Source organism: Acipenser ruthenus, chromosome 3 (genome assembly GCF_902713425.1).
Source record: "Acipenser ruthenus chromosome 3, fAciRut3.2 maternal haplotype, whole genome shotgun sequence".
In the NCBI taxonomy this organism is placed as follows: Eukaryota; Metazoa; Chordata; class Actinopteri; order Acipenseriformes; family Acipenseridae; genus Acipenser; species Acipenser ruthenus.
In genome coordinates, this window is record NC_081191.1 from 104,486,023 (window position 1) to 104,514,019 (window position 27,997).

The following is a 27,997-nucleotide window of genomic DNA, read 5'->3' on the forward strand; positions in this document are numbered from 1 at the left end:
ACCATGTTGAAACATTGCCAGTGATTCATTCTAGTCTATTTTTATCTGATATCAAGGGGAACAGCATCTCCTCATACTCTGTGACTAAGAACTGACACACAGCTATACTGCTAAGTTAGCTTCAGCATTCAACAAAGGTTTAAGAAAGTAAAAAAAAATCTGTGCAGTTTCAATTGAATATAAGATGTCTTGTAAACAAGGTTAAAGGTTAACTGTTACATCAAGAAGAATAGCAGGGACAGCAGAAACGATCATGAATCAGTTATTGAAATGCCACCTTTTTATGTTTTGCATTTTTCTAGGCTATGAAGGGTTTCAGCTGAGTAAACAACATCTATCTTGTCTGTGGAAAGGAAACCAATTGAATAGCTTCAGTCATTAAATATACATCATACAAATGGAGGCACACAGAGGAAGCGATTGTGGTTTCTAAAATGCATATTACATTTTTTGTATTAAATCACGCACTGGTTGTTCAAGAATCCACACGTTTATAATTGCCTTGACAAACAATTCTGACTGGAACCTCAGATTATTTTTAAACTGTAAATGGAATATGGGCTCTTTCAGCTGATTAAGTCCAGTAAGTATGCTGAATAGATTGGCAGGTTTCAGGTACAACACAAATGAAAATAGGGTGCCCCAGGAAATTTCACAGAGGATGTTTTAAAGTCAAACTTTATTAAAATAAGAATACACAAGTACATTGTCAACACTGAAGCTACTTATACTTACAGTATTCATTATAATGATACATACAATTCAATCATATGTTTGGGGGGATAACTTAAATACATTCTGTTAATGTATAGAGTTCCATCTTCACATTACTTAATTGTGTGCTGTAGTAAACACATGTAGTAAATGTTAGTAAACGGTAGGTAAAGTGTACTGTAACTACACCTGTTCTTAGATTAATTTAGTGTGTCAGTTTATCTACCCCAAAAATGTTTTGTAAAAAAAAATGTTTCAAGTATGATACACACAAAATTGGGAAGACTATAATAAATGATTACTTTCAAGTACACTGTGAAATGTATTGATCAGTCATTCATTCAAATAAATACTCTCATGAAACACACATTAATATACTGGAGTTCATGTAGGCCGTAATCAATTTCTTAATGATCATTTCTTAGTAAAGATTTCTTAATTATATTTACTAGGAAATGTTATGTTGGGTGATCCCAAAAACACTCTACGGTTATGAATCAAAAACCATAGTCAAACTGTGTTTAGGTAAAAACATGCCATTGATTGCCTTGACATTGCTCGATACACTATTGTGCAGTGTCAGCTCAACACAGCATATAAAACAGGATCTGAGACATATTACAAAAACTAAAGCTTCTCTCAGTGGCATGCCCACATTTTGTGTAATGCAGTTTCACTGGGAAAAACTACATTAGAATCGCAATCTGAGGCCAGTCCAGCCTGATGGACTATGCCAGAACTTTCACTGAGAAAATTAATCCTTTATATACCAGGAACCAATACATAGAAACAAACTGGATTTTACAATGTTGTAATGCATATTGCTCTTTCCTTTTTATTTCATTACAGTTCTGATGACCATGCTGAAACATTTCTAATGGCATTTTTTCATTCCATTGACAGATTTTTAGACGTTGCTGGTTGGTGTTTAAGAAGGCATCCAGTAAAGGTCCACGACGGTTAGAGAAATTTCCAGACGAGAAGGCAGCATACTTCAGAAACTTTCACAAGGTGTGTGGGATGCATCCAAGTTATATATATATATATATATATATATATATATATATATATATATATATATATATATATATATTTCTGAAGTACGTCCACATGCACTCCTGATGAAATGAGTGGTGAATTTTATTTTTCCTCCAGACACACTTTATTTATGTTAAATAAATTTTAAAAAAATAAAAATAAAATGAAAATCCATAATTTATAAGGCAGTTTCACTGATGTTTTCATCCTGAATTTGCTTCCTGTATGTATGTCGCTGGGGCTTCTGAGTCAATCCATTTGGATAATTCAGAGCATTTAGACTGAAGGATACCCAAATTAAGTCCACAGGAGACTTGTTAGCCTTTAAGATCCAAGCGTATTATAATATACTGCTTGGTGTGCTCAAGAGGAATCCTGCCAAGAAACACTCTATGTGGAAACATGTCCTGAACTCAACCACACTTAGGTTCTGTGTTATCTGTCAGTGCTCTGAGATAAAAACAAATAAGTTTGCTTTGTTTGTTAAAGCATAAATTAAATCAGCATTTATTCATTAGTATTATCGTTATTATTAACCAGGGAAATAATTTGATACTTTTCCCTAGAAAGCCAATTTCTTGAATTTCTGGTGCTTATATTTCTTTAGCCCTTTGCAGTCCATTTATTAAGTGCGTGACAGGCGCGTCAGGTCCAATTTATTTTCACACGCGTAGTTAATTTTAGACGCGCTGTTTAAAAGTATTTTTTTTTCCCCAGTCAAACGGGTTTAAAAGGCCCTGCATATCAACAAAGCACTCACTAGGCATCTCCAGCCCCGCCCCACCCTTTCGTTCGCTGTTGCTTTCACATATGCTGAGAAATAAATAATAATATTAATAGTCGTACATACCGATCAATCATCTCCTGATCATTCGTTTTATCACCAAACACCTCAATAATGCGATCCAAGTCATTATTTTATTACTATAACATCTGAAAAAAGCTCTGCAAATGTCCATGATGATCTCAGAGCGCTGATGCAGTCACAGCCAGCTTGTTTCCTTATGGCCGCCGTTATCAGATGCCAGGGGCAAGTATGACTATTCAGGGCCACAAAGGGTTAGACATGATTGGCTTTGTGACAGTTTTGCCAGGCTGGCTTGAAAAGCTACAACAGCTTGTTCTGCAGATCGGTAATAAAAGCAGCAGGTGTTCAGGAGATAGCAGTAGATGCTGGGTTTGAACTGATGGTCAGCCAGCGTACTGTAAATCAAGCCTCCCTAATGTTTATTAGAAAAATCGACGTATATATTTAGTACTGCTGTGAACCAGGGCCGGATTAATGCATAGGCAAACTGTGCCTAGAGCCCGAACTCAGGGGGGCGGGGCCCAAAACGGAATGTGTTTTTTTTTTTTTTGGCTTGTTTTGTTTTTTGTTGTTTTGTTTTTTTACATATACAGATTTGACTGGAAAAACTTCACTCACTGACATTCGAACCGAGGCGCGTATCTCAAAAGCAAATTGTTCTGACAGGTGTTACACGGATTTCTGTAATGTTACCCCATAGAATTGTGTATCCCCTCATTATTCCATGCTTGTGCATGTGCAGTTTTTAAAAGATCACTAGACGTGCACACGCGATATTCCTGTGCCCGAGCCCCATTGTGTTCTCCATGAGTTCTGCTGCAGCTTGCAACAAATATTGTAAGCAAGACAAAACTAATTCTGTGGCAAAATAAAACAGCACATTTAACACCACTGCTTTTCTAGATATACAGTAAGTTCAGCCTCCTGAGTTGCTCAGTACACAAAACCCTTGATTAAGGTAACCTTATACAACTTTGTTTTTCTTTTTAAACACATTTTCATTGTATTACATGTGAATACTGTTCAGAAACATCAAGCGTTCACGTCCAGCGGTCTTTAAAAAAATACAGCTGTGTCGGTGTGGAATCATCAAGGGTACAGAATTCTATAGGGTACCGACATCTACCATATGTAACACCTGCACTTACTTGTATGACAAAACATTGGCGATTTCTGTGCTCTTGAGAAAAGGACATTTTCTTTAATGAAGCAAGTCAAAACCCACCCAATCAATAAAAAAAAACAAGGAAACACTGATGATTTTGCGTGCAGTAAACTGTAACATATTTGATTACACAACAATGTACAGGCATGTTTGTTTTTTACTATTTATTTTCGTGGACTATTGTGGAGCTACTGTTAGCGAAAAAAACTTTGAGCACCCTTCTATATATTACCTTTTTCAACTTCATATGGTGTTCCTTGTTTGTTTGAACTGTTGCCTTTTTATTCAGTAAATTAGGAAAAGTCCTTGTCGAGTTGTGCTACAGGATTTAACGTAGGCTTCAGTTTCTTCCAGTTTTATTTTGAAATGTATTTAGCACACCCCCTACAGTTTAATTTTCTGTCAGATTCATTCATAATAACTTCAAACTGTTGTAAAAGGGTGGAGGGCTAGTTATAAAGGCTGTAATGTATATAGAGGTGTGTGTGTGTGTGTGTGTGTGTATGTGTGTGTGTGTGTGTGGCTGTTTGTTCAGCGTTAGGGGGCCCACAAGTGTATGCTTGCCTAGGGTCCAATGATGGGTTAATCCGGCCCTGACACAAACTGCACTTATGCAAGGCGCTTGTCCAATTCACTCCCTCTGGTGGGCAGCAATGTTCACAAGTTGGCCCTTTAGCGTTTAGTTAAAGCGTTCAACCATACCATCGTCTTGAGGAGGAGATGGTGAGGTCTTGGTCTACTTAACCATCAGAATGCACAGCTGCTGGATCAGGTCTGATTCAAGCTGCTGTCCCTGGTCAGTGTGGATAGCTTCAGGGAGGCTGTGTTCTTACACATACAGTAGTTCTTAAATAAGCATCAGACACCTGTTATGTCTCTCTGTACTTGAACAGTGAATAAGCTAACACATTAGTAGTCCAGCACTACTAATACGTACCGGTTGCCCCTGGTAGTCACAGGCAGCTCTTAGAAGCTCTTTGACCCCAAGTCAGATTACTCCATCAAGCCTGCAAGCAGCTGTGCTATAGCTGGAACTGTTCTTTTCTCCCCTGAAAACACGTGGTTGCCCTGATGGGAGTGGTAAGCATAATAAGAGTGCCTTCTTGAACGTGCATATTCACCCTCTGCATAATAAGGGTCAGCAGGTCACCCTGCATTCGCTCATAAGAGGGGCTGTGCTGGTACTATACTCCCTCAACTCGTTCCACGTCTGTACAAAGCTTGGCCACCCGGTCTGTTAACTCCTCCATTTTATCCAACAATATTTGTGGCACAGGTGTGTCATCAATGTGCCGTGTTTGACAGAGATTGTTGCAGGCATAGCCTGTGGATGTGCTGTAGGGGATAGTGGTAAACTGACATCACTAATTGTGGCTGCTATCAACTTGGACTGCTATGCTCTTTCATACTGGTTTGCTATTCGCACTGCATCTTCACCAGTCTCTGCCCCCAATTCTTGCTTTTTAAATTGCAGTGTAGGGCTGAGCCCTGAAATAAAATGGAAGAAGATTGCCCCTGTACAGCTTCTATTACCTTAGTTTCAATATTAATTGTAATAGTAATAAAATAATCCCCTTCCAACTCTAACAAAAACACACACAATTGAACTCAGCACACAGATAGAGGCATCAGTAAACATGTGTTTACTTAGCTTGGTTTTTAATAGCTTTACCTCTGAAATGATGATTCGGTGTATAAAGTCATTGTTAAAATGTAATCAGTAAGGATATTTATTAAGTGCATGATACAATATGTGGACATTTCACCTCAAGGTTGAATCGATGAGTGATGAAAGTCTCATAAGCCTTAAGATAAATGAAATAACTTCAATTTTAATACTATTAATTACCAGATTGGTTCTTTTGGTTAAAAAAATGTCTCTGACATTTTTGCCATTAGTATTTGATCAGTATGTATATGTGCAGTTTTTGTGACCTAAGATTTCATATTTTAAAGTGACTTTTGGATTCCTGATGATAAAGATGGAGAGATACAGTATTGACTTTATATTAGTTGCAAGATGTATTACATGATTCGATGGTTTGATGGTACCATTTTCTCAATTGTTTTCTTACTTTTACTTCATGATTATAAATTACAATATTCCATCAGAGATGCCATTCCCCTTACAGTATGCCTCAGGATTGCTTTGATTTTTGTTCACAAAAACCCTCAATTTAATTTTTTTGACTTTAATAGTAACAATATGAACAATTAAGTCTTATAAGCAATGTTTGGAAAACACACAATAATCTATTTTTTTTATTGCTGTGTAAAATAAAAAAATTTGGCTCAGTAAAGCTGTAATTTGACACAGGACTGAGTGAGTGAGTTGCGATTCCCAGGCTTTACAACATTCCCAGGGCCTTTGATTAGGAATAGATGGAGGCCAATATTAGCATTTCTAAAGAGTACAGATTCTCAAAACATAGGCCAAGACAGAAAAATTAACTACATGGTAAATAGTTTCACTAATTTCAAGCCATTTTAAGACAAATACGTAATACACAGAATAATAAAGAAATTAGTGTCAAGAATACATCTGGAAAATGTGTAATCCTCTATGTTCATGCGGACAGATTCCTGTTTTTTAATAGTTATATATTTTGTTGATTATTTGATTTTTTTATCAGTCAACCCAAATGAATAATGAATAAACAACAAGCTAATCCAATTAACCAATGTAATAATTTGTTTCTAAATGTACCTTGCATTTACTTAAAGAGGTTCTGCCTTAACCCCAGCATGTTTAAAATCTCATAACTCTTTGAAGATTGTGGGATATCTCTACATGTGATCAAATGTTAATCGATTACCTTTATTTTGATGCAAAGCATGTCCTTATCTGACCTAGGAAATGGGAGTAATCCTTCTTAAAGTGCACATGGTACATTTCTGGGGTACATTTGCACCCCTTTCCACCTTCTGAGGGTTGCAAAAAATTTACATTTTCACATCCAACAATCACAGGTCCTTCTTACTTGCAGAGTAGATTGTTGAGAGCTGCGGGAGAGCTGCGGGAGAGCTGCGGGAGATGTAGAAATGGTGTATCACTTGTAAAATTATTGATTTATCCTTAAATACTGATTTATTTGAGCCTATGGTCACTTTCATGAAACTGTGTGCCAATATGTGTATAAAACATATGTTTTCAGCACTGTATTTGATTGCTGCAGTCTTTACAGTAGCCTGCTTAATGCCTCCTAGAGTACATCTTTAAAAAAATACGATTTTATTCCGTCAGTTGCAAAAAAAAAGGTTTTATATTTAAACTAAGCTACCACTAATGCACCGTCCCTGTTGACTTAGAACCGATGCCTGTGAGACTTGACAGGCAATTCACAGTAAACGTGCCCCCATTTACAGGACTTTGAAACTTTGATGACGGCGCTATTTGGATTGGCATTTTTTTCCAGGGATGAAGACTATCTTTCTTTTTTGTTATGTACTATGCAAACTGCTTTTTTATGCACAATGTGACATCATATTGAAGCACATGTATGTTTTGGCAAATGTTTTTTTTTTTTTTACTGTATTTTGTACATGTTGAGCTTCCAAGTATAATATAATATTTATGTTTGTAGTTTATATTTGTGTTTGTGGCATTTAAAACTGGAATAGGGGTTGAGGTTCAGGCTTCAATGGTATGCACACCTGACCTTGGTGTCTGGACCTCCCATCGCTGGGCCTGGGTCCCAGGTTGCAGCATCAGCAGGCACGGTTGTTCGCCTAGACTCCTGTTTTGCTCCCCCTGGTGAAGCAGACATCGCTGCACTGTTGCCGAGGCTCTCACCTCCCGGTCACCAGCCTGCGCTCCGGTCGCCCTGTCAATGCCGGTCGCTGACCCACCCGCTGACCCCCCAAACAAAAGAGGAACCAGCCGGAGATATATCAAATGGACCGGTGGTGCCGTTCTGATGGGGAGGATATGTGACAGGGAGCCCTATCGCTGGTTCCTGCGCAAGTGTGTGTAGCTGAGACACGTTGTTAGGCAACCAATTGGGCAGTTAGGCTCGCCAGCGCTGAGCAGATCAGGAGGTCCGAATTGGCGAGACGGGCCCAAGTAAGCTGCACGGTGTTAAAAAAAAGCATGTGCACCACAGTTCAAGGCTGCTGCAAAGCCAAAGCCGACGGGCTGAAGATTGTCCATGCTACCCAGACATAAAGACCGAAATACCTCTGATCGCTGCGATGGTGAACTGGGATCGGCGTCAAAAGAAGAAGCCAAAACCGCCGACGGCTGGAGTCAGTTTGTGTTAATAAATTAAAGATTAGTTCAGGGATGGTAGATCCCCATAAAGTATAGCTAGGTGTGCAAGCGGGACCTCCATGCATTAGGGAGTAGCACACACTGTTTTCACGCACCTTTTATTTTATAGTTTTTGTACAGTGTTTTTGTTTTGCTTTATGTACATTCTTCTGTATGTCCTCATTGTGTTACCTTTGTGTAGTGTCACGTGATCTGTTCACTGTCTAGGATGCTGTGTAGTCCAGTGGTTAAAGGAAATGGCTTGTAACCAGGAGGTCCCTGGTTCAAATCCCACCTCAGCCACTGACTCATTGTGTGACCCTGAGCAAGTCACTTAACCTCCTTGTGCTCTGTCTTTCAGGTGAGACGTTGTTGTAAGTGACTTTGCAGCTCATGCATAGTTCACACACCCTAGTCTCTGTAAGTCGCCTTGGATAAAGGCGTCTGCTAAATAAACAAATAATAAAAAATAATAATAAATAAATCCTGCTCGCCTGTGGGGCGTATCAGTTTCAATCTCGATCTCCTGCCTGTCAACAGAGAATGCACGCACCCACACGCCAGCAGCCTGTCACAGGGGTGTTTGACTGTTTTTCATCAGTTAAAACCGAAAATCAGAAGCCCTAAATATACCTTACAATCATGGCCGTAACTAACTATGAGGACACTGAGGTTGATTTTTTGCATCATCAACACTGATGCTCATTTAAAATTCTGGTAAAATACACCTTCATTTTCTCTGTTGGTTTCCAGTGTAACAGATTTGGAGGTTGTATAGTAAATACCAAGCAGTCATATAAATACTGCCAGCTATAGCTTGAAACCTAAGTTTGACCTCGGTAGAATGTCAGTTCTGGTGACGACACTGCTTACAATAGATCATTATGCACATTATTGTGCAACAGATTCATGGTACAGTTGTATATTCTGCTTTAGAACATGCAACACTGGTGGTGTTTAAGCTAGGGGGTTGAATTGGTGTTACAAGCTGGTACAACCAACCAAAGTCAGCTACTGTGGGCAAGCTGGCACATTAGAACTGAAAAGCAAGTGCATTAATCTAGAGACCTTGCTTTTAAATTTGTCTCAAAAGAGGTTGGTGATAATTAGAGTTTAGCAATCTGGAGATCTAAAACAACCTAATGCTATCTGTTTCGGGAGGTTATTAGCCCTGTGGTTTATTCATGGGATGAGTCTCGGTACACAATGACGATTCCGTACATAACCTCTATGTCTCCTTTGCTTGATTGTCTTTATATCTTTAAATGAAAGCCAACTGTTGTCAAATTATTGAAAATATGAGACCTGCACATATATACAGTAGGCCAGAAAACACTTTAGCATCAGCATACTATACATTTAAAAACACCAACAGTAACAAAGGACATAATCTGCAAACCTTCAACCTTGAAGTTAATAACAGATCGACGAAACTGACAAATAGCTTACAACCCTCGAGAAAATGGGATTGGTTTGCTTAGATCTCTTCTCGGGGAAATTGCTTGACAGTTTCAATTTTGTTTAATTATCTTAGACCACAAAATGTAAACAGCAAGGACAATTTGTTGATCTATTTAGGTGTTTAGCATATTTTAAAACAACTGAAGCATGGTTTGTAAATGAACAACATGTCATGACAATTCTTGGAATAAACTGTGATTTAATATATTAGTGTGACAAGTTAGATGTGGTTTTGTTTCTGGAGTGAACGATACAATTAAATTTGATTTTTTTATTGTTAAATGTCAAGCTACATTCTTTTGACATTAACTGACTATGCATTAAATATATTGCATTATTTTTAATAGATGCTGTAGTGCTGCCAATGATTACAAAATAACAAACACTGCAGCATCAATTACAATAAACCGAGAGATACAACGGAGGACAACGGAAAGATTCATCACATTGTAGGTGTTAATCTCATTAATCTGTAGTTGGTCACCTATTTAATATCCTAGGATGTGTGTTCATACCATTCTCTACTGCAGCGTATGTTTAAATCAATATTTTTCATGTTTAAAGTAAGGTGTTATTGTGTTTACAATTGTTTTAATGTTTGCATTCACGTGATGTTAGTCATAAATCATTTTCGAATACTTATTGCTGTTTCGCATCAGGTTCTTACCAAGAAAATGTCTTGAGGTATCCCAGTTTGATTGGTTTGTCTGTCAGCCATCTTTGCCAGGACTCATTTGCTGGTTTTATCATATAGTAAGATGTATGTTGATTGAGTCAGTTTTACAACTGAGGAGTAGAATTTCCCAATGGTTACAAACTTAAAAGAGTGGTCATTTTTCATTTAGCACATTTTAGCATCTGTCTTTTTGTAGTAGGACAATGTGCAAACTACAAACTGCTAACTAGCATGACAGTACATGGTAACTGCAAAATAATGTTATCCATGAAATGTTTTTATATAGTGCCTTTCATGGCAGAGCCATCGCAAAGTTCTTCACAATAAAAAAAGGCCAGTAAACTAAGACCAAACTACAAAAGAACTAAAAGTAAAATAAAACAAAAAATAAAAACACATGATCCCTGGCAAAGCATTCCAAAAAGCTGGGGCATGATGGGAAGACCTGCTATCTAAATACCTAGTCATTGGTATGTCACAATAGTTAGATTTAATCTGCCCCCCAAGTGTCTTTACAGTTGGTACATGGCTATTTTCTATGATTCTTTCAGTCAAATTCCTATACCTCTGTTGTCCAGTGAACATTAACCATTGCATTTTTTAAACCTGTGGTCGAAGACCACCTCTTTTAGATACACCATGCTTTTAGATACTCTACTGACTTTATAGCTGGTACACAGCTGTTTTCTATTATTTAAGTCGGGTTCCACGACTAAAATCGTGTGGTATAAGCTTGTAGAGGTTTCTCATCAATTGAGTGCCCCATCTGGGCAGGTCTGTCTCAGTCTGTGAGCATTTTGACTGATTAAAAAAAAATATGAAAATCTAATTATTTTTAATATATAGACTATAGTAACTGAGTAATTGTGTGCTATAGTTTTTAAGATATCTGGTTATTTTTATATATGTCCAGTATATTAAACTAAGGCTTTCAGTTAGATTATACTTGTATTTCAGTAGTAATCTGTAATAAATCCATTTCTAATCAGATAATGCCATCTATACTAAACTTCATATCCTATTGACCTCAATTTTATTGTGAAGCATATCGCGCCATACTTCGCCATTTTTAGAGCTCGCCATAGCAACCACTGTATGTCACACTTACATTTTTGCATATATATGGATTTCAAGAGCTTTCTTTGAAATTCAATACTACATATGAATAAAACAAGTATCGCAACCATCACATCACAACACAATTATCAGCAGGGAAGCTCAGACAGTTGTTAATGGTCATCATAAAATCTCTTTCTCTCACATGGTCCAGAATCAAATGTACAAAAAGCCCTTGTGGGGTACTGAGGTTTCTTGAAATGGTCTTCCACAGGGAAGCATGTTGCTATAAGCTGTGCTGATCTTAAATGGAAACAAGAGAACAATTGGAAATCAAATAGCATGAGACATTTTATAAACCTTTGGCTGCATGAATGAGGATGCTCAATAACCCAAACGGTAGATGCATCTTTGTTTGGTTTCCAATTCTTGTTTTGTTTTGCATCACATCATTGAAACTTTTTACATTTTATTTAGTTTCATAGTAAAATACTTTATTGCTAAAGACCATTTCGAGAAGCCTTAGCTCACTTTAGCTTTGTTGATCCAGATGGACAATGTAAGAGTAGTTAATTGTATTCTGTTTAGGCTGTAATAAACATGATGTATGCATTGTTGTAGTTTATGATATAAAAGTTACAGAAGTTATGTGCCACCTTGCAAAACAGAATAGCTTAACCCCAACACCTGCAATATTAAAAAAAGACAATGCATGTAGCAAACAATCTGTATAGACCAGTGGGACATCTCCCTAAATGTATTTTACTAATATTGTGATCAAATCTAAAATATTTTAGATACCTCCATCAGGTGAACATACTGTACTCACACACACACACACACACACACACACACACACACACACATCCGCAGGGAGCAACTGTGTTGATTCATGTTTCTCAAACAATATTGCCTGTGATAATTGAAAACCAAATGATCCTTACAAAAATGTCTGAATAAATAAACTGAGGCTTGTTGTAAACGCACTTGAAGATTAATCAGAACTGGTTGCACCTAACTCGAATAATAATCTTGTTATCAGGAAAGGGCCCCCTGAACATCATGCAGGGAGATATGGATGATGGATTTTAACCAAGGAACAACCCCTTCCTAATAAAGTGGCCAGATCCAGTACAGTATTTCACATGGACAAATGATCATAAAAGACATGATTTGTCCTAAAACCTACAAAAAAGAAAGCCGTTAATGAAGACATGGTTATAGTAATTTTCCGAGTTTAAAAAACTATTAAAATTGTTTACTTTGAAAATAAAATAAAATAAAATAACGATATTGTATGGTTTCTTTTTTGTAAAACACACATCACCTGAGAGAATATGTTTCCAATGCCATTCGGTATTATTCAAATTCTTTAACTGAAATGTTAAAATAAGAAGAAACGTACTGGTAGTCTTGCAGTCAACAATTTGGCTAACATCTGCATGGTTTTTACTACTCCTCCACTAACAATTTATTTGTCTTCGTGCTGAATTTAATTGACATTCCTATCACCTCTTTCAGTTCACTACTTTGTGTTCAATCTGGCCACTTTATGCTTCTGTGTGCTTCATGCAACTTTACCTTTATTGTCAACACACACAGAATCACCTTATTTGCATATCACTTACTAATGAGAGTTCTGTCTGGGGATGATGGCTGTTATCCAAGTTTTCTTTTGTTTTGCAACACTAAAGCTGAAAAAAAAGCAAAGCTGTAAAGCTTGGCACGACACATTTGGAATTAAACAAGTTTACAAAAGTTATAGCAGTCATATATTTATACTCATGCCCTAAAGATATGTCTACAGATATGTACATGTACTAGCAGCGGCTTAGCTTTTATAACTGCATTCACTGATATGTTTTACAGGCTTACAATATTTTACCACAACTTATGCTTATTGGCACTGTGGTTCTAAACAACATTGAGGAAGTGAATGTTTTCCCCAGATAACAGCCATCAACCAAAATGTTTTTTGTTTTGTTTTCCCCTCCCCAATATCTTTATAAGAAAAAACATAATTGAAAGGTTTAGCGAAAATCTAAAGAGTTCACCTTGGAGTGTTGCTTTGCTCTTGAAACAATTCACTCTGCTGTTCAGACACAAACACAGCTGGCTGTCACAGACAGAGGCCCAACCTGTCAGTAAACAGGCTTTGACAGTGCCATTTGCACAATTTACCTTTAACATTAGATTGTACTTTTCCAGATCTTTCCAAAAAAAATGGTGTCACTGGCAACACAAAAGTTACGTAAAACATTAAAAGATCTATAGAGTCAGTCAGATGTTTCTGAATATGGAGGAAGAGGAGGTGGTTTGAATGCTGTTCAGTTATGGATAGGAAAGTATTTCTTTCATGGTTTATTTCACGGTCCAAAAATAGGCATTTCACGATGAAACACACTGTAAATGATAACTCCAGCTAATTAACAAATCGGCATGTAGCACTGATTTTGATTTTTTTTCAAGCGGTCGTTATGCCTATTTTGTTATTAAATAATCGTGCTGATGTGATTTCTGAAATGATGTTGATATCTTAACGAGCAGAGCTTCTTGCGACTATTTCTTTTGTTTGCGTGGGAATTTAAACACAGGTGAGCAACTGAAAGGTCATCTTTCTCAGTTTCTATCAACTTTTAAGACCACAGTTGAAGACCTCCAAAACAACAAAACTGGTTTTCTATCACTTTCTGGTGTAAGGTAATGTGCTGTATGTCAATAAAATCAATCCCAATAATTGTTAAGTATGGTTTATTGGCTAGGTTCAGAAGAACATTAGAACATTTTCAAATGAGAGGAGACACATTCATGAGTGTTTAAATACAAGGCTTAAATCACCCATGGGGGAAACAGCAACACGATTTATAAAGAGTTAAAGGGCAGTGGCATTTAGATCCCTCATTGTTTAGATCAAGGCTGTCAAACGCCAGTCCTCGAGGGCTGCAGGATATTTTGGTTTCCAACGTAATCTCTCAATTAACTTCATTGATCTAATTATTTGTTCAATTGGACATATTTAATAGATTTTCAAGGCCTTTTAGAGTTGATGATTTTAAAAAATGCACTTGATTCAAGGTACACGACTTATGAAACATTCTGAGGCCTGGAGAGAAGTTAAAGCTGTCCAATTAATCAAATAATTAGACCAATTAAGTAATTGAGAGCTAGGATGGAATGAAAGCCAGACGGCACTGTGGCCCTCCAGGAACTGAGTTTGACACCCCTGGTTTAGATCATTAAAATAGACCATATATATATATATATATATATATATATATATATATATATATATATATATATATATTGTTCTTACTGTTAGTTATAACATTTAGCTATTTCTTAAGATTAAGACTACTTCCAAGCTTTATTTGTAAATCATTTTCTAATGTGTTACTAAGGAACCCGATTATAAACCATCAAACTTATTCTGTGTAGTGAGTCTGAATAATTGTCAATCATTAAGTAATTATTTTGGTCTGTTCAGCTGATATTAATGACTGGGCTGAAACAATAGAGTCCTTCAATCAGCTGTTCTCAATAAAGCCGTAAAAAATAACAAATACATGCTATTCACTGAATGTGCTGAAATTCAATTAAATGTATATCTCCAGTTGAAGAAGGACTGAAACATTATTATTTATTTCTTAGCAGACACCCTTATCCAGGGTGACTTACAATTGTTACAAGATATCACATTATTTTTTATATACAATTACATTATATTTTTTTTACATACAATTACCCATTTATACAGTTGGGTTTTTACTGGAACAATCTAGGTAAAGTACCTTGCTCAAGGGTGCAGCAGCAGTGTCCCCCAGCTGGGATTGAACCCACAACCCTCTGGGCAAGAGCCCAGAGCCCTAACCACTACTCTACACTGCTGCCTGATATAACTCATTTTTTTAAAAGCATCCTGGTTATTTATATTGAATGAAAATTATACTCAGAAATTATGACAACACAGATTTCCTTTTAAATGAGGTTCTTGGCACAGAAATAGTATTACATGATGATTCCGATATTCTGTCTAACAGTTTAATTATAATGTCTGCACCATTCAAGACATAAAAATGATTGTTTAAAAATTAACCTGTTTAACAGGTAAAGTTTTAGATAGCATTTGTTTTAGTTTTAGTTGTAAGTTTTGGTTATTGTGTAAAGCCTAACATCCAACAACAGCCTACACTAAATATGTTACTGTACAATGATAGCCCTTAATGGAAAAACAAAGTAATGCTTTATTGCCAAGGTAAATATTTAAACAGTATTTTACTTTTGGCCAAGGTCTTTACAAAAATGAGTTTTTCTTTCTCTCACAAAAATAATGCAAGTTGCTTTGTATGCACACCACTTCATATAGAAGAGGCACTTTTTTTTTTAGAACCTAAATAGAAATTATATTTTTGAGAAACATCACAGTTAATGTATACAACACCATTTGTTATCTTAATTTCTAGATAACTGAGCTTCATACCACCAAGAACATTACCAGGCTGCCCCGGGAGACAAAGAAACATGCCGTGGCAATCATCTTCTATGACGAGACGTCAAAGACATTTGCCTGTGAGTCAGGTAAGCAGTTACTATAGTCTATAGTTCTTTAGGAGCTTTAGGGTATATATGAGGGGCGCCAATTGGGGGGGGGGGCTGGGTTGGGCAACCGCCCCCCCATGCCTCGAAGCATTTAAAAAAAAAATACACATGAGTTATTTACGAGGTTTGCAACCGCCCCAAACCCCTCCCCCCCCAACCCCCCCTGCCGCCAAGCCTCGAAGCGTTAAAAAAATAATAATACAAGAGTTATTTACGAGGTTTAAATTCCTATGTTTATGGGAAACTAATAATAATATATGCAATTGCTTTTTTGTTTGTTTTTTTTTGTTTTTTATGACCCTCGAGCGATACCATAGTTAAGTTATGCCAGGAGCAAGCAACGTCAAAGCATTCAGTGAACTTAATGCGCCACAGCCGAGGTAAAACTTCACTGCCGTTAAAAGAAAATATATAATTATAATTTTTGCTTATAATAATTATAAGTCTTTATGATCTTGCATAAATTGTTTTGTTTGAGAAGACTTGGATCGGATTTATTTTTGTTCGTTTTATTAAACATTGGTGTTCGTGCGGTGTATTGGGGATTTGTTGTTACTGTTTTGTTATTCGCGTGTCTTGTCTGAAGTGTTTACCGTATTTAGGTGCTTAAGATGAACACAACATGAGTTAGCACTGATAAAACCCAACCAGTTTCATGACAATGAACACCAGTAATTAATTAATCAGGTTTCAGGTTTCAGCTTTGCCCCCCCCCCCCCCCCCCCCCCAGGTTTTGCTGAATCGGTGCCACCGGTATATATTAGGGTTATGTGCTGGAAATCAAGCAAGAAAGAGGGTTTTGTAAAACGTCTATATAAAGAACTGTTTATAATGCAGCTCAGCCCAATTCTACCTCCTAGCAATTGAAATCACTTGAGATTTACATACAGGTTTTCCAAAATTGTTTAAATTGGGCATTTGGGATGAACATGATTGGATTGCAGCTTTAGCTAGATATAACCAAAGGCACTTGGTACTGTGCAAACAGTATTATGAAAAAAGTAAATGCTACTCATAGTGTTAAATGTGAAACTGAAGGCCAGTTCTGTGGAGAATGCACTATAGCAGCGTATATTACAGCTACCTTTTGATATTTGTTTTGTTTCCCGAGGGATCTATAAGTACCAAGAGAAATTTAATTATTATCAAATAATACTCTTAAACTTCTCCAGGCATGTCAATCCTTAGAAAACGAAAATGTATCATAATCCCTGTGAAGCATCTTTAGCACCTCTTAGTGCTCCTTTATTTGTCCATAGTAGATCCATAAGGGAAAACAAAGCATAATCTGCATCAAGGTAGAGGTGGCAAAACAGCACAGATTTCCCCCTTAAAGTCTTAAGGAACACCCTGAAAAGTTTACAAGAAACACATTATGTTGTGCTGTGTCTCGCATTGTCTGTATTGCAGTGTTATATTTGTAAGCATATTGCCGGCTCTTCTGAAATATTTGATTGCACATTGTGGTTCATAAATCAACTGGGCATGATATTTCTCAACATTTACTTGGAAGTGTTCTCACCAGGAGAAATAAAAAAAAGTCTAAGGATTGTACTGTATCCAGATCACGCTCTCCCAACAACTATTCTGGTTTTCTGTTTCCACACACTACACCACTCATTTCAATCAGCATGAACTGGATACACTGCTATGTTTAGAAGAAAAAGTTGAGTAAAAGTTAAAAAAAAAAAAAATCTAATGTATTTACCTACGATATGTGAATACAAAATATTAAAACAATCTGGAATAGTTTGAAAACAAATACTTCAATATGCAATATGGACAACACGGGACACAGCAGGGTAATGTGTTTTACACTGCCAAGGGGTTCTGTAAGACATTAATACTGACGACATTTGACCTTTGATCATTGGGCAATTATGACTCCTAACAACAGACAAAATATTCATTAGAGAAAGGCTCTGTCAGCATGTTTGAACGTGGCTAGCTTGCAATTAAGGTGACCACCTTTTCAAAATGCAAAAACAGGACACCTGCCATTTTTTATAATAACAGTATTTCAAAATTAAATATCAACTTACCAAGTTTGAATGCTTCTTAACAACGTTTTCACCTCAGTATCCAATTCTAAAATATTTTCTACATAATGTATAAAAAAAAACTCTTGTTGAGTCATTTCCACTTCTCCTAATCCACGTGTGACCGTTCTAACCCATTCCTCTCTGAATTTGCACAGGTGCTTACTTTTTTTTCTTTGGTGGAGTAGGCCTTCCTTTACTGATGTATCCCTATCAGTATCACTTCAGCTTTTAGAGTCAGTCAGTTCACATAAACACAGAAAACATTTTAATTCAAATATTCTACTAATTGCATTTTGTTTGCTATCGCCAATGCAGATCAGTGTCAGGCTGTTGGGGAACACGTGATGTGAGTGTAAAAAGTCACAGGATAGTGGGATTGTATAGTTGTATGTCTTAGATTGGCTATCCATTGTGTGAATCATTCTGTGTAAGGCATTGCAAAATGATACTGTGGTTTGACTGTGGCGCTAAACTGTAAGATTGCACTGTGTCTAGGAATTTGGGACAAATTCCATCCTGGAGGCATTTAGTCTGGGACTGGGATTTGATCTTCACATTTAGGGACTGTTCCGTCCCGTTAGGGACGGGTGGTCACCGGGAGTGTTCTGTCCCGTTAGGGATGGGTGGTCACCCTACTTGTTCAAATATCTGCTCTGTAGCTGTTGCAGTGTCTTTAAAATGTGAACCTTGGAAATCAATACATTTCTGTCAGCATATTTGTGTAAGATATTGAGGTACATAGGACTACAATTTTGAACAACTCCCATCACATACACTGTAATCTGTTTTGATCCACCAATGTTTATGTTAACAAAATGTTTATAGAGCTACACATAGATTTTAAAATAATCTTCAAAATGATTCAGCAATTTTCCTTGAGAAGAATTGCAGAAACAGCTGGCAGAAATCTATGTCGTGCGCTTACTACAGCACTGATCCATTTTTCATTTCTGTTTTTATTGCTACTCGCAGTTATTATTATATATATATAGGCCTATATATTTTTTGTACAGCATAAAAAAAAGATTAACCACTTTTTCTGACATGCAGCATCTGTCATGAAAGCCATGGCCTATTTTAACAGACATTTGTTCAGGATAAAACCACGTGATAGCTGGATTAATGGGATATTTTTAAAATCCTAGAATAGTTTGATTTTAAAGATTAAATGTGTAAAAGCACCATTTTCAAAAATACATTTAAAAGCATTATATAAAAGATACATGGCAGTCATTGGGATTGCTATGAAAAATGTTTTTGCTGAGAACCAGTTTTAAAATATAGTAGCGTGCACGAGGGAAAGCAGCAGTAGGTGACGTAATCACACACAAAGACATAAGCCCGATATACGCTCCTTGCAAGGGAGCCGGCTCTCTTGTACAGCGGTATTGGCGCTATGCTTTAGTGCGAGAGGTCCCGGGTTCGAGCCCACCCTCTGCCTGTGTGTGGATTGCTGCGCCTGCCTGCGGGAACCAAGATCGCTACAATATAGTTTGTGTATGATCTTTTTAAACGCACCCTCTAGTGCTCACAGATGTCAGGGTGAGAACTCACAAGGACAAGCCTGTGGTTAAACAGTCCTTTTGCTAGCCGTGGGAGGATCCAAGTCATTACAATATTGGTTTACTAATGCTGCAAACTCACAGGACGGTGCAGGACTGACAAACAAAAGTTGCATTTCAATGAATCTGGGGAGAGGAGAGCTCTTTAATTTTTCATAACAGAAACTCTTCTTAATAAACTGTAATAATATTACGAAAAATCTTTGTCAATAGTATGCCGAAAAAAGTTCCAGATGAATGTAGCATAGGTGTGTAAAATAATACAGTGTTTCCGCCCGTCACATATCCGCCCTAACCGTTTATCCGTCATGATCAACCTCTTCAGCAACGTTAGTTTATTATGGAACAGAGAAGATTAGTTCAGAGACTGGAGATCCTACCAAAGTTTTCGTACACTGTGTTGTATGTGCTCCGTGCGCTGCCATTGCTGGTAGTGGCACGTGAGCTGATCAGTGTGTTGATATGTAAATAAATCCTATCAACTTCAGCCTCCATCTCGATCTCCTGCCTGTCACTCAGCAGTGAATGAACGCATCCACATGGCAGACGGCTACCCTGTCACAAGCATTCATACCCTGTATCTTTCTAAACAAGGGATTTAGGGGAGCTCCTTAATAAAAGCTGCATCTCAAAACAATAATTGTGTGAATATAGTAATTGTTACAGCTGTGCATAATGGTATTTAAAACAGGATTCATTCATCCGACTTTTTACATATCCGCCCTGACTCTGGTCCCACCGCAGTCAGATACACGACTGATTACTGTATTACATTTCACTGCAATATCGAACTCATATTTCTAACACAACCCACACATGTGCTTCCCAGAGTTATAGCACAGTGTCTGTTTTGTACCTTTCACAATTACAGATTTAAGTTTGCAGATATTTCCATTGTGGTTGTGTAAAAGCATAAATACATCAAGCATATTAACACAGGTAAATGCAGGTACACTATATACTGATTTTGAAAATTAATGTGTCTTTTCCACTTCTAGCACTAAAATAACCACTCACGTGCAGTCCAGTAGTTTTCTTGAAATGATGCCGCTAGGTACATGGTTAATTGAATGCTGTACTTTTACATTAAATAGGAAAAATAAAGACACCCTCTCTGTTTATCTCTCTGTTTAGATTATGTTTATAACTTTTACATACCGTTATCCAGCATTGCCCATCTTGTAACTCACATCAGATTGCAGTAGGCTAGGGTTTACAGCACTAATTTACTGTATCATGGTTCATGTGCTTAAGAAAGCAAAATGTTGGCATTACGTTTAGAGCATGAGAAGGACTTAGATCTCTAAAAACAGGCTTGGGGGGAGAACATGCAGCTGTCAATTGTAATTGTCTCTGTTCTATACTACTGTGAGAAACTGCACATGTTTCATATCTACCTACATTTTTTGTTTAGTAAGTTTGTTATAGCCATGGCCCGAGATCCCAATACATGTTAATTTAATATAATAATGAATATGCAGAATGAAAGCAGCACCTACTGAAGTAAGCACACAAAATGATTTTCCCAAAATGAATACTTAAACTACCTTGCTTGTTTAGAAGCAGGCTGACCTGCTCACAGAAAAACACAGTATGTCAGCCTAGATAACAAAAACAAGCAACACAAAATCCTACCAAAATAACCTGAACTTTCTCTTTAATAGTCATTCCTGCAACACAGTTTTGATGCATCCTACAGTACGTGTCCAGGCTTATACTGTAGCCTTGTACTGTACATATAGCTCTGTAGTGTGACAAGCCATATAAACAGTGCTGTTCTGGAAAGGAAACATTGTTTATTGAACGATTTAAAGCTCATTCTTAATACCTGTGTGAAGTAATTCATTAAACTGACTTATTTTATTATAACATATGCATTTTAATATGCTTGGCAGTCTCAAAAAAATGGACATTAAAATAATAACAGCATTAACAAAATTAAACTGCTTAGCAATAAACTATTCTAGTAATTATGAAGTATGTTTTTGTTTCATAAAAAAACCCATAATAATTAAAGAAATAATAAAGTTTATTAGGTCATGTTCCATAGCATATAGCTATAAGATCTCGAAGTGGAATATTTACTATAATGGAAATACAATCACAGAAAACGCTTGCACAGTAAGTAATATATAATGCTAATATAATCTTATATATTTAAATAAATGCATTACGTTTTATTAAAAATATTTAACAGGTCTGTTCTATGACCGTTTGAATCAGGCTTGCAAAATAATGTCACAACAACCAGTCATGTCAATACGGCTGAACCGTCATATGGATAAAATCAAACTGTAAAGAAGAACAAATACACTTTGAATTAATGTAAATTGGAATTGATGTATTTTATGTTAACTCAGATAAATTGTTATGTTACCCTTACTGTATGTAGCTTCTCTAACATTAGCTGTACAGACTGCATCAAGCTTTTCAAAAATAATCTTTAATGTAATGTGCCTTGTCACCATTGATACTAAATCCTTTTAACTTTTGAAATTATAGTCTGTTTTAATTATGTATAACATTTATACAAGTTGTGTTACATTTTGCATTTCATTTACAGCTAACGTACCCTTGCTGTACAAAAATGACCTGACGTTTATTCTCTGTCATATACCGGTATGTTCATTCTCTGTGATTGATCGCAGCAGTTCTTATACAGTCTCCACTGTGTTCCACTTAAATGTTATAAAGGTTTTCTTGGCTTTGTCTACAGTTATAACTAGAAGGCAGACACATTTCTGACCTTAATACAGATTTGAAGTTAATATTATAAGGCATATAAAAATGTAGTTGCTGATGGAAAACTGATTGCTGACCTTAATACATCAATGTCCTTGATTACAAGGAATGTTACTTGTATTTTAAAAAGAAAAAAAAAACCTGTTTAGTTTAGTTTAGTATAGCTGCTTCATGCTGGTAAGGTTAAACAAAGCAATGTAAGAAATGAGAGGTGGAAATCACAGGCTGGACAAAGTGAACGTCCGCACTTGCTGTTGTTATGTCATTATTTTCAATGTGACTTTCAAAATGTGGGTTTACAAAATACAGAACCCCCCTCCCACTGTTACATTTGAAAACACAGTGATATGGTTCTGTCCATGATATTTGTTATGTCCCCACACCAAGCATACTTTGTTTATTTATTCACTTCCCTCAGTTCCATGCACAGTACTGCTGTGGTGCTTTGTTTGTCATCTTTTCATTACTAATTTAGTATGCATGGTCTACAGATCTCATAAACCCCAGGCTTTTCATCTGCTGTAACAATTCAAATGGATGTTGGGAAATTTCATTTATAAATTATGAACTATACATTTTTTGGTGCTGAGAACAAGAAGGCACAGTGGCTCCTCTTAAAATTCCATTTCTGATTTATAATAAAAACTCCAATATTAGTACCAGGCCAAGCAGGGAGAATGAATGCAATGGGAGAGTGTGGAACAATGCAAGATCGGCTGGCAAGACCTATGGACAATGGAACAGAGCAGGATCAGTTTCCTCATCAGGTCAACATATGATGTTCTCCCATCACCACAGAACCTAAACCTCTGGGTAGGAGAGGATCCCTCATGTCCTTTGTGTTCATCACCTGCAACATTAAGGCACATTTTGACAGGATGTAAGGTTGGTCTTAGCCAAGGATGGTTTACTTGGTGCCATGACCAGATGCTGCGATGCTTGGCCTTAGCATTGGAAGACAATCATAACATGACCAATAAGTTGCCACCTGTTCCATCAAAATATTATGCACAAGAGACAACATTCCTCCGCCTAGGAGAGCAACCGCCAAGAAAAGGTGTTAAAACCAAACCTCGCCCAGGACAACTGGAAGCTGCTAGATTGGAAAATGCTGGCAGATGTTGGTCAACGGCTTATTTTTCCATCTGAGATTGCCACCACTAACCTTCGACCAGATATTGTCTTTTTGGTCTGGATCAGCACGCCTTGTTCACCTGGTAGAGTTAACAGTGCCATGGGAGGATTCTGGAAATGAGGCGTATGAGAGGAAGAAACTTCGGTACGCTTAACTAGCCGCTGAAGCAGAACAACCAGGATGGAGAGTCTGGGTTTACCCAGTGGAGGTGGGTTGTCGAGGATTTGTGGCACACTCTACAACCTGGTTTCTCAGAGACGTCAAATTCAGTGGCCAAGAGTTGCATTGCACAGTGAAGAACATATCTGAAGCAGCAGAGAGGAGCAGCAACTGGCTGTGGTCGAGACAGAAATATTCTGGTTGGGGGGCTCAAGCACAATAGAAAGAAAGAAACGCTGATGTACAGGTAAGTAAGCTGGGCTGAGTTGAGTGGGGGACGGAGGGGGGTGATGCTGGGACGCCAGAATCACCATTGAGCCCTCTTGTGTGTCATGGGCTAGTCGACGAAACACTGAAGATGGAAGGTGCCCACTTGAAGACCCCAGAGATGTACCCTACTTAGCTCAATCCAGACAGTTGTCATGCTGATACGCTGGGGAGACCGCACTATGGTTGATCCCTGGAGCCAGCATCGCAGTCGTTGTGTGTGCTGATGCGCTAGGGAGGCAAAATAAGCTGATCCCTGGAGCCAGCATTACACTTCAGCCATCAACACCAGACAGAAGGATATCTACATCATCATATGGAAGGAAACGCAAATGGATGGAGGCACATATGGATCACATTAGTTTACTGTAAAGCTATGTCTTAGTTGGGGCTTATCTTGGAGAGAGCCGAGTTCAAATCAGCATGAAGTTTTAGCATCTACTCTCATGTAATGGAAATCAGGGATTTACCCTAGATTTGCTGTAGTGAAACAAGGGGGTGCTATGAGTTGCACATATGTAGCTCATTGATCAATCAAACCTTCATTGGGGAGCCAGCCTTTTTATTTTAAGCAGGGTCTGCTTATAAATGTCCCCCCCATGATCCCTTGTACTGAACCATTTTCATATCAGGGGCACAGGCTAAACAGTTTCGAGGTGCCCTTTTCGAGGTGCATTTCCCAGTTTCAATCTTGCTTGATATTGAAAAGGAAAGAGGAAATTACTGACTTAATAAAATACATTTTTTGCTTTTATCCTTCAATATTAATTTAAGTCACCACCAACCTCACATTTACAGTGGCACTGAAAAGGTTGAAGGTATACTTATCATCATCAACATTTTCTTAACGGGTTCTGAAACAAGCGCTCGGCCTTTAGGGATCTAGCCATTGTCTCTGAGCATTCATGAGCTAAGTAATCACATGACGCGTCATGTCAAATTAGTGACTGAAGTGGTCCATAGGGATGTGTTTCATTTGTGCTTATCTTTGCACACAGCGCTCTACATAAATAAATCTGTGAAGCAAGTTTTATCATATGTCTGACTCTAGCGAACCTGGGGTTGGTGTTGCCAACTTGAAGTAAGCACGATAAAGTATTTGACATATCTATTTACAAGTGTAGTATAGCCTGAGGCTCAGCATTTATGAATATTGCGCTGGCGTTTCTAAACTGTCTTTTTTTTTTTTTTTTTAACTGCGTTTCAATGTAAGTTTAACGATACTTCCTGTACTAAAAACATTAAAAGTTAGGAATTTCATGAAAATTAATGTCTGCAAGTTCTTATCCTATATAATTTCTTACAAATATAATAAGCTAAATTAATAATAATAAAAAAAAAAACCACAACACTATCAATAGCAATAAGCCAGTCGTTATGGACCATGTATACATTGTGCTGCTCTCAATAGAAGCAGAAGACTGTATAAATGACTGAATAGTCTTCCAAACAGTAATAAATTAGCAATGCTAATATGTTTATAATGGGTTTTTCTGAGAGGCATTATTAAAAAAAAAATAACACCCTAAATGGAAATTGCTTCCCCATATTATTATAACTCATTGTTCTTCTGTCTACAAAATATTGCTTCAGGGTTGCTCGATCACCAGATAGCACCATGCTGTGCTATGGAAGATAATGAGCATTTGTAATTAAAAGCAATTGTGGTGATTCATAAATTGTTATAAGATGATGTTGTTTGTGCCATATTGTGCTTCAGAAAAGATATATTAATATATTTTGCAGTAAGTGTGTATGTTGCTAAAAACATAAGTATGTCAGCCCATTTTAAAAAGATTTATATTGGTGTTTGAAAGTAACATAAAACAATTTATTTTCTGTTGTTCAGGGAATCTACTCTTCTGGCTCTAATTTACAGAATACACTTAAAGGGAACCAGACAAGGACGTAACAGGTCAATTGCAGCGCAGCAGTGATCTAATCCACATAAAGTGGACTAAAATGTGGACTATAAAACCCTGCAAATCTTTACTAGCTTAATCCTGATTGCAGCGTACCAAACAGATGATTGGTTTAACTGATCAGAACAAGTGGAACAAGTTAGACTGATAATAGGGACTAACCTATAGCTATGGACAAAAGTTTTGCATCACCTTATAGAATTAACACATTTTGTTTCATAAAGTCGAGTGAATTTTGTTAAAATAGATTACGTTAATATATTAAATGACATACCGCTTTGTAGTTTTCCATATACTTAAAAAACTGACAAATTGAAAAATGTGGCATTTTGAAATCTACCATGAAACACTGTATTACTATTATGGCTTCCGGTAGACTTTTGCCATATCATTTTGTAGTTTCTTTGACGACATGATGTTAAATAAAAGATCTAAATTATGTTCATATATATATATATTTTTAATTATGTCTCAAACGTAAATTTCTAGGTGATGCAAAACATTTGGTCATAGCTGTATAAACCCTTCTTTTTCAAGTTTTTATTACATCAAACATATTTAATAAAAATAAATGTCATGTCTTTTTCGTGCTGCCCGAACGTGATGGACATAAGAAATGTACAGAATAAAGTTTTCAATGTACTGGTCATTTCAGAAGAAAAATGCAGCTGTGTCTGCAAAAAAAAGTGTAAGCAGTAAATGCTTCGGACTAGCAAGCGTACTAAGATAGTCTTATCCTTCACAGTACTATAAATGAATCCACTTGAACAGGATCATCACGAATCTGATTTGGTTCACTACAATCAGGATCTTGTTTAGTCTGATTTAGCAGGTGATCTTCCTGTGATTAACTTCTGCTACGCAGCAATCAGGATTAGCAGGTGTACTAACTTTAGTCCAATAAAGTGGACTAAACCTGCTTAATCCACTAGTTAGACACATCAAGTGGACTACATTTCAAATCAAATCAAAGTGTATTTATATAGCGCCCTTCATACAGGTGTATCTCAAAGCACTTTATTTGGTACGCTGCAATTCACCCAATTTGATATCCAGTCCCACTATGTGTCAATGCACTCAACTTGCACCTGCTCTTCTGGGATATCCAGAATTTGATATTCGCAAAATTCTGCATCACTAGTTCCACAATATTATCAATGTCACAAAAATTTGCCTTTGGTTAGGATCCAAGAACACAGCATCTTTTGATTATTTTGTCATTCAAGGGCAAGTTATTTTTAACATGTTACACTGTGGGAGGGTGTGGGTGATTCACTGAACACACGGGAGTCTTTGAACGCGTCTTTGAAAACGCTGCGCATGGGCACAGGTTTTATTTATACCCCGGCGGGGTGGCATCAGGGATATACTCAGGGTTGCTACCGGCTGTTGTGTCATCCTGAGTTCATGGTACACATTTATTTACAGAAATAATCAAAAGGGGAAATAAAAAGAGAAAAATAAACACTGTAATAACTACAAAGAAAGGTTCTGCTTCCAGCAGAGTCTTGCAGCCTCCGCTATTCTGTGAGGCGCACAAATTCATTTCAAGTACATTTCAGTTGTGGGGTTACAAAGAAGGTCCCTCGGTGTCTTTGCATTTCCGTCACAGCCTTCTGAAGTAAAAAATGACTTCAGAAGAGGCCGTTTCTGAAGCAAACGATCAAGGGCTCTCCCCAATGACAGCCACCTTGTTGGTACGTGTTTTAAGATCTTTCTGTATTTCACTTCTGCTTCCTTTCTTTACGCTTTGAGCTGCAGGTGGAATACATGTATGTTAAACTGACTAGTCTGTCAATGTCAGCACTTTGTCACCTGTATCTTGTCCTGATGCATTGCTGAATGTTAGCCGATGCTGAGAAGGATAATTTAACACTTTTGAAGCTGAAACATGCTTTGAAGTATTCACGTGTGCTGTACATTTTCCAAGTCCTTTAGGTGTATGTCGGCATTTGTAAGCACATTTTGCCTACACATTTTGGCAAAAGCTAAGTTACAATCTGCAACAGGTAGAGTCTTTAAAGAAATTGCCACAAAAATCAACCCCATTCTACTGACTTCCAAATACTGCACTGTAATGCAAAAACTGTTGCCAAAAACAAAAATTGGTGGCTACCTTTTTAGCAAAACCCTGAAATCAGCATTAGCATTGTTTAGTAAATGTTGAAGCAGGTGAAATTTGTTCTGAGTTTTTTAACCTAACAGAAATATCTGAATGTTGTAATGCAGAAAACCTGAGTGTAGCCATATTCAATTGTTTGGAAAATAATTATCTATTATAAAAAATTGTGGGCTTTACATTGGACGTAATGCTAGCACAGATATGTTTATTTTATATTTATAATGAAATGTATGTAATATTATATAGAAAGGTATACTTTTCTTCCCTTTTTCTTCCCTTTCAA

General features: G+C 37.1%; 1 protein-coding gene across 2 annotated transcripts in view; it reads left to right on the forward strand.

Annotated features, from left to right (window-relative positions):
- Window positions 1-27,997, forward strand: part of LOC117394246 (docking protein 6) — a 112,733-nt gene that overhangs the window by 41,344 nt on the left and 43,392 nt on the right. For both annotated transcript variants that reach the window (XM_033992348.3, XM_033992350.3), the window contains exons 2-3: window positions 1,618-1,725; window positions 15,628-15,742. In XM_033992348.3, coding sequence (XP_033848239.1) covers window positions 1,618-1,725; window positions 15,628-15,742 — 223 coding nt within the window. The remainder of the gene's footprint in view (window positions 1-1,617; window positions 1,726-15,627; window positions 15,743-27,997) is intronic.